Source organism: Ischnura elegans, chromosome 5 (genome assembly GCF_921293095.1).
Source record: "Ischnura elegans chromosome 5, ioIscEleg1.1, whole genome shotgun sequence".
NCBI classification, from domain to species: domain Eukaryota; kingdom Metazoa; phylum Arthropoda; class Insecta; order Odonata; family Coenagrionidae; genus Ischnura; species Ischnura elegans.
In genome coordinates this window covers 127,498,004-127,513,752 of record NC_060250.1, presented here as the reverse complement: position 1 = coordinate 127,513,752, position 15,749 = coordinate 127,498,004, and the positions used below count along the sequence as shown (strand labels likewise).

Sequence of the window (15,749 nt, the reverse complement as noted above, 5' to 3'; positions counted from 1 at the left end):
TACGGAAGTGGATCATCTTCGATACGTGAAAGCCATGTAATTGAAACGGTGAGTGTAGTAGTATTTCAACGTGTAATCAAGGAAGGTAATCGTCCTTCTTGTAGGGCCATCTTACAGTCTTATGGAAAACGAAAAAAGCATTTCTAGCGATGCATAATGCCACGTAAATAGTTGGAATATTTTAGTTAACCTATCTTCGTCGTAAAATGTGAATAAAGCCAAACCAACTTCATTTATATTTCGATATACTTGATAGACGATGCAAAACATAAAATTTACGTCTAGAGATTGCCGTGTCATAGAAAATAATGGCTCAATAACGAATCAACTACTTATATGTAGCTCTCGTCTTACCTTCAATATGACTGCAATATTCTTTATTTTCTTTTATTATTGAATAAGCTTCATAATACTGCCTGTGGAATTGATATGAATGAGAACTTCGTATGTAACACAGCTAGAATTTTTTAAAACACCTTTAATCGACGGATAGGCAACCCGCAATGCAAGAATTACGTATTTCATAAAATTATGGAAGTTGATTACCGATGATCGAGTTCATTTGAATATCTTTCCGATTAGTTAAACTAAAATGAAAATATTTCACGCACAAATGCAAATACAACATCAAATACTGAATCTTTACATCATTGCCCGTCATTTTACTTGCTACCTTTCTCTAGGCAAAAAGTTCGGTTTGGCATCAGTAAAATGTTTACTAAAAACACCTTCATGGGCGATGAAGAACGTAATAAGTCCGTCCTCATGGGCGTACGTGGCCAGAAGCTCCTTTAATTCGCATGGGAAACGTGACCACCGGTGGGTCATGCCGCCCATAGAGCTTAGAAACGCATGACCCACCGGTGGGTCATGCCGCCCACGGGGATAGACCAGCCATGACCCACCGGTGGGTCATGCCGCCCTGAACGTGTTAAAGAAAATTTGTTGAAAATTTTCGTTTCAATCCAGTCTTGATTTTCCTTCAAGACTTATGCAATTATTGCTATCGTGGGGCGGGGGGAGGGTAAGGGGGGCAGCAGCTCCCTCCTGCACCTCGCTGAGTACGCCCACGTGTGTGTCAGCACTCCTCAAAGGAATCGGCCATGGTTGAGTAACCAACCTTTCCTTCCCATTTTGCCTTATCTTCTCTTTTGTGACCTTCAAGGCCTCATACCACACTAAAGTGTTTTGTTCACTTGGACTAATTGGTACTTGGTTAGCATGTTTGGGTGTCATTTACAGAGAATATCCTCATCGTCCCCCTTGTCTCCACCCCTGACTTTTGGTTTCCCTCCCACCCAAACTGTAACGGGTTATATATTTTGGTACATAATTTGCAGGTACACTTTGAGAACAATGGTTATCTGTTGAAACCTGGGTTGGTGTTGTTTGATTAGAATATGGAAAATAACAAAGGTTGGTTTGCATCAGTAAATGCCTACAAGGTTGAATTCAACATTTATCATATTTGATATATCACTAGTTAAGTCATCCATCCAAGCCCTATTGACCTCATATATTTTGACACGGATAAGTCCTTCAATGCAGAACCAAAATATGTGCCCCCAGAGTGTAATTAGGAAGGAAACAAAGCTGTACAAAATATGAATGAAATGGTGAACTCTCATGGCGGTTATGTTTAAAACCTTGTCACAGGTACGGAGTGATTTACTGAGCTAGTTTGCAGGACCTTGATAAAACACAGTAGGTAGTTATGTACCAATCACAGCCAATCCAATGGAAACCCATCACAAGCACACTCTCAATTCATAAAGATCTTAAGCAATCTTTGATGGGACCCTGCTGAGGTTGCCTGGGCTGAAATTCCAATCACACACACTGTCATCTCGACTGTGGCAGAATGTGCTCAAACTCCAGTTACGGTTGAAACGTAGATAAGATTCAATCCTTTGCCATGCAGAGGAGAATAACATTATTACCCAACATATCCACACCTTAGGTACCCTAACATCACTTGAGTTCAAGCACATTCTCTACATGCAAGTGTGTGCTTGGAATCTGAACCCAAGCAACCTTGTCAGTGTCCCTCAGCCCTTGCAAAGGATACTTATGCATGAAGGGTTTCCAGGGGAGAAGTTGTGGTTTGTCACTGCTGCATATTACACCGTTCCTGCTAACCATGCGTAGATCAATTCATACTTTTGACTACATTTAAAATGTTACAACATTGGAGTAGACCCTTTTACATCACTTCTTTGAATCCTTGATAGCCAATAAATGTTCTAAACTTAAGCTTTTGAATTCATAATACATTTCCAATCCTGTTGCAGTGAAGTTTTCCTTACTACATCTATATCAATGATAACTCATGCCATCGATATTTTTTCATTTGTAGTGAATTGAGTCACATAATAGTAAATATTGAGTTTCAATTTTTTTTCAGAAACATTCCACGGAGTATAGCAATAGGTGTACCTTTGGTGACATTAGTATACTGCCTGATGAATCTTTCATACATGACAGTTCTCAGCATTCCAGAGATGATCAATGCCCCAGCTGTAGCAGTGGTAAGGGTTCATGTTAAAACTAGAAGTCTTAAACATCTTATTCATCATTGTTTTAGTCTAATAAAATGAGAAAATATCCCTTATAGCTTTTCAAACTTTCTTTTATCTATGATTCATATTCCTCTAGGAAAATGCTGAGTGCTATTCATTTTCGCTAAACATTTTGCTCCTCCTCATAGAAGCATAATCAAGAAAATTAATTGTTTTTGATTCACCCTGCTCTTACGTTTATGATACAAAGCTGAAAGAACTGTTGATGACGCCCCCAATAGAAGGAGCAAAACTTAGTGCACAATTGAATAGCATGCTGCAGTTCCCAGAAGGGACACCAATGACTGAAATAAACAATGGAGTCATTCCCTCAGGCCTGAAAAAGCATTTCATATAAAGAGTTTGATAAATGGTAGGTTGAAAGGTAAAATAAAAATCTTTCCAATCCTGCCACTCCCTGTTATATAATTTTAAAATAAGAAAACATGAAAGTTGTTGCCCACCCTTCATGAGGTGATGACATCATTTGAGCTCTGGTTCAGGTCAGAATACCATAAACAGTAAACGAACAAGTGAATGGAGGAGTAGCAGAGGAGTAGTGAACCACTCAGTATGATCTGCTGATAGCATCAACTCATTCGTGAAAGAGTTAAGACAGTCAAGTTTCCATTTTGTACAGCTCGAGAGGTAGCAGACCGATAAAAAATTGGAAAAATAGGGGTTTCCTAATACTACACCCTCTAATGAATTTAAAAAATAAATAAGAAGTCGATAAACAAACCATTTGTTACAGCGATTCTAATTTATCTATGGTTTACAAATAACTTTAAATCATATTATCTATATTAACAGGTATTCGGGGATAAAATCCTAGGAGTGATGACATTCATCATTCCATTGGGAGTTGCCCTCTCAACATTTGGCTGTGCTCTCGGCATCCAATTCAGCGTGACCAGACTATGCTTTGTAGCCGGACGGGAAGGGCACATGCTACAAGCACTGTCTTACGTGCACATGAAGCGCTTCACTCCAGCCCCTGCAGTCATACTTCAAGGACTGCTGACAGCCCTGTTCATTGTTGGGGGGAACATTGTGGAGTTGATTGATTTTGCCAGCTTTCTGGTCTGGATATTCTATGGTGGTGCCATGGTGGCATTATTGGTGCTCAGAAGGACAAAGCCAGAAGTTCACAGGCCATACAAGGTACACACGTGGTTCATCACTGCTTCATTTATTGTAATTAACCTAATCGCATTGCAATACGTTTTTTCTACTTATAATACACCTCTTTTAATAGTAATCCTTCATAAATACAGAGGGTAAATGACAAATTACTACCTCTCAACTAGTGTCCTAGTTCTCAACTGTAGTGTCCTCAACTAGTGAATGCAAGAATGAACACGAAAATACACCGTGTAACCACTCAACTTGTGCATGTGCATGCACAGAAAATAGAACCTGTTCTAATTTGGTTCATGTATTTGTACCTGTCCCGTTCTGGTCTACCAATGTCGTTCATGAAAACAGACATTATCTCGTACGTGCTAACGTACCGTGTACCCAGGCCTTTCAACTGTAAATACTTGTTTACTTAGGAAATGTTAAGTTATTTTTTTAATGCTCCACAACATTTACACAATCTTTAAGATGACTTCTTCTTTGGTTTCATACTGTGTAGAGCATGCATTTTAACGTTTTTTGGTTTTACCTAATTTATTCAAATTTTCACTTAAAAATTCCAATTCGTGCGCAAAATCTTTCATGTGACCCTTCCAGCATGCAAGTGCCAAAATTTTGCAGCCTTCAATATCAATTTACAGATTTTATAGCATTTACTACATTTTCCACCAACTCACTAGAGTATAAGCATTAATTACAGTGTCATTTACCATATATTTCCAGGTTCCAATAGTTATCCCAATATTTATACTGATAGTGGCTCTGTACCTCGCGATAATACCAATAGTCACCGATCCTTCTGCAAAGTACTTGTTTGCTGTGTTCTTGATAGCAATTGGAGTGGCAGTGTACGTTCTTTTCGTGCAAAAGAAGAGAAAACTGCCGTGCATAGGTAAGTCTGCCCATCAACTACAAATTATGAGAATTAATGCATTCAAAAAGGAGAGGTTCAAGTATTACAACAGCACTCGTTCGCGTGGTGGGGCCAATGATTCAGAAAATGCTTATTTTCGCTCACACGGGGATGGATGGGGAGAGGAAGGAGTCAAAAATGGCCAAAACTGTGCTTACATAATAATTGAATGCTATCTAAACAAACTCCGATCCGAAATGTGCATAAAATTCAAATAATGCAAGATAATCCTCTTGATTTTACTAAAATAATTTATTGTTTAATTACATTGTTTTAAATCAGGCACTCACTGGATTCCTCTTTTGAGGCAATTATGTGTATAAACTTCCTTTGCCTAAAGAGAGAAAATATTATATGATGCAAAAATAATGGTAGGCATCCATATAGCACTTTTATTACTAAACCTTTGCATTGATTTCACAGCCTCATTAAAATGCAATATCTTTCCCTGAGTCTACCATCTTGCAAATAAAAAAAATTCTGTATATAATTTATCATACAGCAAATGTATACATTTTTTATCTCAGACTCCATACCAGGGATCATTTTGCAGCCATAAATTTGGCTAAAAATACTATCAGAGCATTCAATGCCAAAAAAAATAATACCTGCTTCATATAACTCATGCTCCTCCTATTCAATTTTTATATAATTTTCCTGCTTTATGTTGAAAACTATATATTATTTAAACAACAACGATCAAAACATTATCATAGAACGTTGCACTCACAGTCAAAACTAGCTGTCTATTTAAATTGTTTAGAAAAGTAGAAATTTGCAATTCATTCAATAGCCTCCCAGTGTGTCCATGCGAAAGGAGACAAAAATGACAATAATATTTTTGTTTTGTTGATATAAATGACAATATGTAATGGTAATATAGTTTTTAGGGGGGTTACTAGAATTATCTCATGGTAACCTGGTGTTTGAGGTTTCCACGTTTGTTCTTTTCTACAGTGAGTCTAATCTCATGATATGCAGCTAAATATATTCCTGATAGAAGATGTCACAATAGAATTAGAAAACTACAAATACCAGCAGTTTATTGCACGTTTAAATCTTGGAACTCTCAAATAATGCTAAGCAATCAAAAATCTTATTTTAAACCATAATAAATTTAGTTTTTAATGGGAAACAAACGTACCATTGAGTTACCAATCTGGCTGATTAAATAACTATATTTATATTTTGTGATACTTCAATACATTCTGAAGAATCCTCAATTATGCATGAATGATATATTATGTACGATTTTGAAATTGAGAATTTTAAAGAGTAAAAATTGAAAATTTCCAATCATTTATGCCGTGTAGCTTTTGATAATGTGAGTTATCAAGGCCGAAAACTATTTTCTTTCTTGTCGATGGTCAGAACAAAAAAATATTTTCAGAAGTAGACTCAAGGTACAAAACGACATAGCTAAGTCTTTGTAGTATGGCTAAGTAATAATTTTCTAGGTAAAAAAGATAATATTTTGTGGACAAAGTATAGTGTGAAACACCATGGACATACCCAGTACATGATGGAAAAGTTACACTAAAATGATCATTGGACCTGAAGTGATATTAATTTATCTTCTTTAACCTATTTATTGCCTTATATGTCAGATGGCTTATGAATAGTAAAATAAATTAAATGCTTCTCTACTCCACAGATTCATTAACAAGAAATATCCAGCTTCTAATGGAAGTGGTACCCTCAGAGAAACAACTGGATTGATGCCAATTAGATCTCTTCTATGAGGGATGATGCTCAAGAAATAGCTTAGTCACACAAAGACAAAATGAACTTGTGATATATCTGTATATACTTCAATACATTTTTAATAAACTTGTAAAAAAGTTAATACGTGATGATTGAAGGGTGTGGAGATGAAAGGAACAAGTTATAGTCTCTACTCTGACTTACTCTAGCATAAAATTCTCAGACCCAAATAATTGCATCCCCCTGAAATTGAATCAGGCAAGTGCAGTAAATCCCGAATCACAGTTGTATAAACATTCCACAAACACAGTAGCAAAGACTGAGCGGAGAAACATGGAGGAGACCAGTCATAGTATCGACTTAGACTCACTCAGGCATGAAATTTGGATCCAGATAATTGTAACCTCCAGAAAAAGAATCGGGCAAGTAGTCTGGATCCCAGACCCCGGTAGTAGTTTTTCCCGTCTGACCTCTGATTGGTTGCAAATTGTGATCCAGAGGATGAGGGTTACTCAGGGCACCCTTTGGCTTCATGGTGATGGAAGAAAAAGGGTTCTCGCTGTCCTCCATAAGGGTGATGACACAGTCAGAGCAATAGTCGATCGACAGACCACCAGAAGACATGCACTCATCACAATGCCAACGAGTTCCCAGGATTGGCTCCTCCTTGCAAAATTCACACTTGAAAGGGAAATTAAAGCAGATGATAGAAACCTCAAACTAAAAACTTTAATGTCAGATTTTAGATTTCTAGAAAAACCATTAAGTGACCAATTCAACTCCAAATTATATAAAATTCCAATTATAACCAAGGAAACTTCTTCCAAATTTCATTACTTAGGCCCCCTCCTACTTTCTTAAGTTCCAAGCCGCATTATAGAATGTTATTTGTGTATATATTTAATAGATTCCCATTTAAATATTCAACTAATTTAATTTCAATATGCAACTATTTCAATAATACAAAATAATTTAAATATTCAACTAACTAACCATCACATTACATCAACAACCCTTAGGTGACTTAAATGTGATGCAATTAAAATCACTTTGGAAAAGTAATTGAACCAAATAGGCTAGTTACATAGTATTTTTTAAAGCAGCATACCACAGCAGAGAAATTTATGAAAAAATGGTTCTGCTCAAGTCAGTAACAAATGCAAAATCAAAAATACAACAGGAAAAGTAGAAAGTTGAAAACTGCAAATGAAGTGAAACCCCCAAGTGACAATTCATAAGTTTATTTACATCGTTAAACAAACATTTGAATTTATTTACAGTAGGTATTTTACTGCTGACAGTAACTACCGCTCAGTTTTTTTTTCGTATAAGTTGAATCCCTTAAGTTTTAAGCTATCCCTTTGCAGTTTCTTAGCTGTTCTATGGCTTTTTAGATGACAAGAGTCCATTTGACCTGGTGCAGTAGGCTATAGAAATATTAACGTTTTTCAAGAAACAATCAGTTCTGTTGTATTAAGGGCACTGGTTCTAACATGTAAATATTGCATGCTGAGTTCTGCATATACTGATTTGGTGAATGCTCCTAAAGGAACCTGCTTCACTATCATTTAAAGTTTTACCAATTTTAGATTTTAAAAATATAGGTAACTGGTAAATATAATTTTTGAATTGGCAATAAAAATGTCATTTTTTTAAGCATAAGAGATATCGCCAGTGATGGCCTGTGGGCTATTAAAAATAGATTCAAAATGATATCACTGTGCTGTCTTTTGGGTAGAGTTTTTTTTAACAGGAATACAAAACATTATCCATAAATATCATCAAGGTATCAAGGTTATAAAAGAGAAGGCATACATAAATATGAAAACAATATCTGATTCGAACAAGAGGTGAGTGAAGAGTTGCATGAAATTAATCCAGGGATCAACAGTGAATGATAACAAAAAATATTATCTCCCAAATCCATAAGTGGTCATTCATGTGAGTACATGTTTGAATGCACTGCACCACAGGTAAGAAATCAATGGTCTAGGAAATTTTCTAATGCAGCCTGCATAAAAATTAGGAGGAAACTGTGATACCTTGGCTAATCATGTTCTTAAAAATAGAACTTATCATATTCTTCAACATGTGTTTGGAAGTTCTGGGCCTTCCACCTAGCTTCACAGTACAAAGTAGGGCTTACAATCCACTCAACATTCTGTTGTGTGCTTTTTGGCTTCATAAAATTTTTCTCCCATTACATGTGGAGCTGGGCAGCATTCTGAACAATTTACTGGCTATCTAAGGGTTATATGCATACATACAAAGTTACTTTAACGATTGGTACCTCAGGCAAAGATGGTCATTAGGAGGAGGCAAATGCTTATTTGTTAGTTTTTCTTTCTAGTAGTGATACAAGCAATAAAATTTTTCATTAATATTATTTTGAGGTCAATAAGAAAGCAGATGAAAACTAATTAAGTTAAGGGGAAATACAAGTGTGGATGATTACTCAAGAAGTGTCTGCCTTGGTATGATAGAAAATTTTCATAAAATAAACCTTAGTCAATTGGTTAAAAAATAGATATTAGAAATTTTAAGCATTAAAAAGATCCCTTGAGTACCCTTGACAATTCAATCATAAACCAAGGAAAAAACCTCAGGTTTATCACATGCCAACTAAAATGATCCACAACTGCCCACCTTCGATCTCGAAAACATAAAAAATAAGAAATACACAGTACACTGCCACAGCAGTTTGTAAGCTGAACTGGTTTTGAAAAAATCTTCTGAGTACATGTATCCTTTTTTGCCTGTTCAAGTTCCAGTTTAATTCCCTGATACCAGGAAATTTCACAAACCTTAAATCCAACATGTCGAAATTTGGGCCCACTTGATGTTTTTTCCAACTCCCTCCAAACTTTCTTCATCATTTCCAACTTGAGTTGCTCTCTCGAACACTTCTCCTTCTTCAACGTAGGCCCCACACTTTCTTGGTCCTAAGAATATTTCAGGTGCTCAGACACTTATTCACAACCAAAAATGTTTAATAAAACATATATACACAACAGATGAGCATTTTGATTAAAAACTTTTGGGCTATGTCGCCACGTCAATTCTTGGGTGGCCCCAACGTTTCCCGACCGATGCTGGTCGCTTTTTCAAGGGATTCTGAAGAGTTGGGAATTTAAAAACTTTTATATAGGTTTGTATCTGTGTCAGGTGGTGGGGGGAGGGGAGAGGGAGGTTGGAGGAGTGGGTTGCTGCTTGTTTTTTCTCACTACGGGTTGCCAACTATGGCTAATTTTAATGTCGGTGTCTCTGTTGAAATTATTTTATTCTTCTTTGGATGTTTTCAATGGCTTTTTCACTCTTCATAATCCCTTGAAAAAGCGACCAGCATCGGTCGGGAAACATTGGGGCCACCCAAGAATTGATGCGGGGACATAGCCCAAAAGTTTTTAATCATAATGACGAGCACCTGCAAAAGTTTTAACAAAGATGAGCATTACTTACTGACAGAGAATCTTTGTTAACGTCATCCGGCACAGGATAATCTTTAGAAACCATAGCCCTCTTGGGAAGACTCACTTCATCATCTGAATCAGACATACCCATTGGCACATCGTGGGAGGGGAAAAATGTAGAAGGCCTGTACAGCAAGTGGTTATTGCGCTGGTGCTTGTGCGACGACTGAAAAGACAATTCAGGAGTGGATGATGATGATGCAAACAGAAGTAAAATCAACTGCAGTGAAAACTCTGTTAAAGGACACCTCTCGCTCAGGGAGAGCAGGGTTTGGGTTCATATTTCAATTTTGAACTCTTGATTCAAACTCTTAAAATGTGCTAATAGGGAGTAGAAGCAAAATCCATCAATATTTTCCAGCGATTAATCTGATCAGAATTATGAAAGTGTGTGATTTTCACATTCACACAAGCAAATTACAATTGCTTGGGTGATAATGTTATGTGAATAACACTGGATGGCAAAAAATAATTTTTTCTCGAGCCCTGATACTATTCCTGCTTATACTTATGTAAAATGACCTCTTGAATCTGAATATGACACCCGTTTTCCTCCATCACCCACCATTTTTGGGAGAGCTCCCCCCCTCCAATTTTTACCACTTTTCGGTCATTTGGAGGTATTAAAAGGATTATATTAGCATTTATATCTCTTACTTGGTTTTTGAGAGGTGAAAAGTTCTACAACATTATAATTAATGGTAAGGATGTAGATTTGGGGGGATTCTCATCCAACCCGAAATATCCCAGGTTGGGATATTTCGGGTTGGATAAGAAGAAATGGGAGTTGAAATATGAAGAAAATAATGAAAAAATTGTGAAAAAAAGGAAAGGTTGAGAATTTTAATGCATTTTTATACAATTTACGTAGACTAACTCCCCCCAAATCTATATCTTTACCATTAATATTAATTTTTTAGGATTTTGCACCCCTCAAAACCCCTAAAAAAATTTAAATTCTAAAATAATCCTTTTAATACCTCCAAATAACCGAAAAGTGGTAAAAATTGGAGGGGGGGAGCTCCCCCAAAAGTGGTGGGTGATGGAGTTAAAACGGAGTTCATATTCGGATTTAGGAGGTCATTTTGCACAAGAATCAGCAGGAGTCATGTCAGGGCCGATTTTCATGCCGTCCAGTGTAATTCACATTCTGCTATTACTGTACCTGGAAATCATTCCCCACGCTCTAGCTAGGAAAGTCACGAGGACGTAAGACACAATAAAGGGTGCATGAGGAATCAAATTTATTTTTTTAAGCATATCGGTTCTACTTTCCAGGGCATATTTGAAGAAATTGAAATCAAAATTTGAGAAAAATAAAATAATAAGCCACACCGTAAGGGACAATTCTGAATTCCTTAGCAGAAGGAAATTCTTTCCCATTAGGATTGAACCTCTCACTCACACTCAAAATTAACCCTTTCGAGACGGCGGAATTTTCGTCTTAGCATGACTGCTCTACTGAGCCCCAAGAGACTCTTCTTTCTTGTGGTACGGAGCATATTTGGAGGACATTCGTTAAGAAGGGTCTCGCTGAACCTTTTTTGACCCCTCCCCGCTGGAACTTCGCATTATCTCGGACTCCGAGAGTAGTTGTGCTCCCTCATTTCCTGGTTTACGACCATACCTGCAGCATTGGTTCGTGGTCAATTTATGTATTGCTTATATGTATTTAGCAAATGGATAATTGTTGCTTGCACGTAAGTTGCAGACTTTGAATTGAATTCCTCATTTTTTTCTGAGCATTGTCAAATTTTAAACAAAGTTTTAAGGTCAATATTAATGCATTTGATGCAGCAACAATTTCCATGTTGATGCTTATATTTAACTCAAGATATAAGTTAATATTTATCGTAGAATTTTGTTTAAAAATTGTAAACGCTGCTCAAAAGAAAAATAATTCAATTCTTAGTTTATTTTTTACAAGTAATGAACAAATATTTATTTTGAAAACTGACTGGATAAACAATGGTACGACCGCTGTCCCTCACCGCTAAGAATGGTTATACCTGCTCCCGGATTCCGAGGGTAAATCCTAAACTCTCCAGGGTTGGGTCCCAAGACAAAGACAACGTAAACCCGCGACCGTCCTAAAAGGGGGAGAGCTAGAAAAGCTGAGCTATATACATGGCTTTCGTTAGCCTGGCCAGGAAAATCTCACACGTAAATACACGGCCGTCATCTCCCTGGTCAGGAAACGTCCACACGTATATATACGTGTATAGTAGGGAAAAGGTTAAGAACATGGATAATTTTTTTGGGCATATTTTCTCTATCATACCGACACCATTGGCAAGGATGAAAAATCTTTGGTCTAGGCAGGGTTTTGTTATGATTAAGGTTTTACAGGTTGTAACCTAGGGCTACCACAACTAGTTGTAAAAAGGGGAAGGAAGCGAAATTGAACCTTTTGGTGTAAGAAATGGGACGGCCATCTAATAATTCCAAAGCACCAAATAGTTTTCGCATGGCACTGGCTATCACTGATATTACTGAATTGGTAGAATTATTCCCGAATTGTATAAAGGAAGAAAAAGTACTTCACTTCAAGCATTTCAAAACTCGGAGCAAAAATATTTGCAAAAAAAAAAGGAGTAACAAGCTCAAATTGAAAATGTTATCAAATACAGCATATATAAATATTTTACAAAAAATCATTAAAAATTAGAAAACTCTAGACCACTAAAATGCCACAGGATATTTCAGATCGCATTTCCTTTTTATGTATAAATGGCTGGTGTCGTAACACTCCCCCGCCACACGTATTTTATGGGGCTTGCGGGGCATTATGTAGATGTAGATATCACATTTTTAACTATGCAGTATAAAAAAATAACTTTTTCAGCTATGGAAAAGGAAAAAGATGATGGAATTACCTTCCTCCAATTAGTTTCATTTTGTAGTCGAGGACACCGCCCGGGAATAGGAAGACCAGCTTTCTGAAGTTTGATGAAATATTTTTGAACTCTGCTTTGAACTTGTTTTGCAGTCCTGTTGCCTGTAGTAAAAAGAGAAATTGCCACTGTGGAAATCTTTCAAGAAGATAAAAATAACAATCTGACATGCATTAACAAACAAAAGATAATCCAGAAAACTGAAAAAACATTACACACTACATATTTACATTTGACCTTATGCATTACATGCATGTGTAATGAAAATTTACAAATTCCATACCTATCCCTTCAGCAAAATATCTCTCTTAATTTATTGATTCTGTCGGACCTGGAAATATTGTGGAGTTCTGATATGTTTTCCCTGTCACTCTGAAAGATATTCATTCTCAATTGCTCAAGTAATCTAAGCCTAGTACACAGCCTCCGAGAGCCCAGCGACTCCCAGCCTAATTTGCTTAACATCTGGGTAATGCTTATTTTATGCACACTGTAGATTTTGACGAATCCCACAGCTTTCCTAAGTATTTTATGAATATCATGATTACGTCTTTCCTCACCGAATCCCATACGCTCACTGCATATTCAAAGTGTGGTTGAACGAGTGCAAAATAGAACCTCTCTTTTACTATCTCGTCCGAAAATCTTCCAACGACATGCTTTTTGAGCATTGTAGAACCACAATTGCTCACCTAATATCCACGGTGTGGCCAGACGTGTGCAAAATGGCACCTTCCTTTCATTTTTCCATCCCAAAATCTTCCCACAACACATTACACTAATCTTAGCTTCTTCAGGACTCTGCTGCAAATATTTCTTATGTATTTTCGCGACAATAATATAGAAGGTATCGTAACTCCCACATACTACTACTATCTGTCACCTTTATGTTGACACCATTGATGACATATACAAGAGGATAGTAGGACTGTCTACGCAAGAAAGGCACCGCCTGATTAAGACAATAGGGTGGTTTCCTATTATTTTTTGACTGCCAAAATTGAAAGATTATTACTCCTGGAGTACGTACTTCACCATTTTAGATTTTTAAATGAGGATATATATATTTCCCGATTAAATGAAAAGTGAAAATTTTCAACTGCACGAAAGCGCGACGGCTGTGTATGAATGCTGGGAAAACCCCATGTGACGTCATTCTGGTTCCGGATGCCACCGCATGAGGCCACCTTGGTGCGAGGCTATGAGCCACTGCTACGATGCAGGCTGCTAGCAGGTAACTTAGTAGAAGAAGGTAGCGCTTGGCTTAAATAAGGATTATTAATACCCTATCAAACGAAGGAGACTTTCTGACCATAGGCAATTTGAATAGGTGATGCATGCATGCATTGGTAATTGTAAAACTTCTGACTACTCGTATAGAATCTAGGCCCCTGTGATGCCTCGTGGTGTGGTATCACAGGGACCTAGGCGCCAAGCTGACCTTTTCCAAATGAGGTTAAAATTGACCATTAACATTCGTCTAAACTGGGACTTCTAAAACCAAATAATCGGTATATTAAGAATACATTAATGGTGGGTAACGAATCGCAATCAATGCCTTTCGTTTTCTTTGATGAAGGAAACTACCCTATCATCAAAGGACAAAATGTTAAACAAATTGCAAGTTTTCTAACTGACAAAAATACTACCTAATGCCTCCGCAATTTTTTCCCATCGCCTTGTTTCAATCTCTTCAGGAGGAAATTCAAGTAGAAGTTCTTCAAGTCTCCTTTGTTCCTCGGTAGTCCAAAGCTGCATGCAATGAAAAAAAACATTCTCATACGATCTAATATACAGATCAATACATTGGCATATTAGCAACACATTCATACTAATATTCGTTGAAATATACCTGGTTAAATGTCTGAGGTTTGCTGTCATCAAACGCTTTGCCTCGAACAAGGTATTTGGAGCGTTTATCACTGTCCCAACTTTCTTGCTGAGCTGAGGATTCAGTTTCAGTTTTGATTTTGCGGCTGAGACGGTAATGGTCAGGAGGTGTTGGTAAATTATACCGACTCCAATCTATACTGGGCAACTATTACGAGAGAAAGAAAACATAAATGACCTTGAATTAAGCGCCAAATAGGCAAAAAGAAACCAGTACCAACCTCTGGAACTTTTTGTGTTTCAGGCATACCAAGACTTTCACCTTTTCTTAACTTATCAATGAATGCCTTTGGATCATTTTCTGCTTCTTTGAGCACATCAGAAACTTGTTCAATGGCCTGTAAAATAAAAAGAAAGGGAAAAATAAGGTCACTGATGCCATGCGAATGAGGCAATAAAAACATTCTCTTCCTCACTTTTATAGCCATTTCTCGCTGCGCTTCTAGAATTACTATGGTCCTTAGTAAATTGTGATAGTCCTTGTTTGCTTTCAAAGCCAATTGGTCTGTCTCGAAATAAAACACCCCTGAATCATACTTGTCTTCCTCTTCAGGTTGCTCGGAGTCACCAGCAGTCTCTGGGCAAACAAATTTTTGAGCGAAATCCTCCTCATCCTTATCAATTTCCTCTTTTATCTTCACCTCCGAAGTTTCTGTTTCTAAATCCGTAGATTCCATTTCTGTTTTAACTTCCATCACCACATAATATCCGGGCTTCTACCAGTAGAAGAACTAAAAGACAATTTAACCTGCAACACAAAACGAAAAACAGTCAAACTCGCTTTTTCACAAGATTTAAAACATGTTTCAATTATCATTACTCATAAAACACGTTCACTAGCACAAAAACAACATACTCCAAACTTCCAAATTGATACGCTCACAAATTCCACTGATACAGGCCATGCCAGGCCATGCTGCTCTTAGATGCTGCTTGTGAACAATCGCCTGCCGATCGCCTGCTACCCCTGCTACCAAACCTGCTACACTCATGAGAAATATATCGAATCACATTGAATATGAGAAATTCAGCCAACAAAATTTCAATAGGTCACATACGTGACACATAATTACTGCGAAATGAAATAAATATAAAGAAGATTCTCTCACTTCTTAATTTTTTATGTTGGATTAAAGTTTCTAGTTGCTTTATTTATTTATTTAAAAAAAATAGAGAAAGT

The 15,749-nt window shown here is 37.0% G+C and overlaps 2 protein-coding genes across 2 annotated transcripts in view; one reads left to right on the top strand and one right to left on the bottom strand.

Moving 5' to 3' along the window:
• LOC124159535 (b(0,+)-type amino acid transporter 1-like) overlaps positions 1–6,457 on the top strand; it is a 92,889-nt gene extending 86,432 nt beyond the window's left edge. The window contains exons 9-12 of the mRNA XM_046535415.1: positions 2,405–2,528; positions 3,372–3,722; positions 4,422–4,590; positions 6,266–6,457. Coding sequence (XP_046391371.1) covers positions 2,405–2,528; positions 3,372–3,722; positions 4,422–4,590; positions 6,266–6,330 — 709 coding nt within the window. The 3' untranslated portion in view covers positions 6,331–6,457. The remainder of the gene's footprint in view (positions 1–2,404; positions 2,529–3,371; positions 3,723–4,421; positions 4,591–6,265) is intronic.
• On the bottom strand, positions 4,845–15,520 carry LOC124159536 (ZZ-type zinc finger-containing protein 3). The gene is made up of 9 exons (XM_046535416.1): positions 15,426–15,520; positions 14,986–15,317; positions 14,791–14,907; positions 14,532–14,717; positions 14,329–14,431; positions 12,662–12,783; positions 9,775–9,951; positions 9,120–9,257; positions 4,845–6,996 (listed from the first exon to the last, which is right to left on the bottom strand). The coding sequence occupies exons 2-9, from the start codon at positions 15,262–15,264 to the stop codon at positions 6,682–6,684; spliced, it is 1,437 nt and encodes a 478-aa protein (XP_046391372.1). The 5' UTR covers positions 15,265–15,317; positions 15,426–15,520; the 3' UTR covers positions 4,845–6,681.
• Positions 15,521–15,749: the final 229 nt, after the last annotated feature.

Coding starts and splice junctions, on each gene's coding strand:
- LOC124159536 (XM_046535416.1), bottom strand. CDS start 15,264: ATGGAAGTTAAAACAGAAATGGAATCTACGGATTTAGAAACAGAAACT. Junction 14,908..14,985: donor AGCGAGAAATGGCTATAAAA/GTGAGGAAGAGA, acceptor TTTATTTTACAG/GCCATTGAACAAGTTTCTGA. Junction 14,718..14,790: donor AAACACAAAAAGTTCCAGAG/GTTGGTACTGGT, acceptor CTCTCGTAATAG/TTGCCCAGTATAGATTGGAG.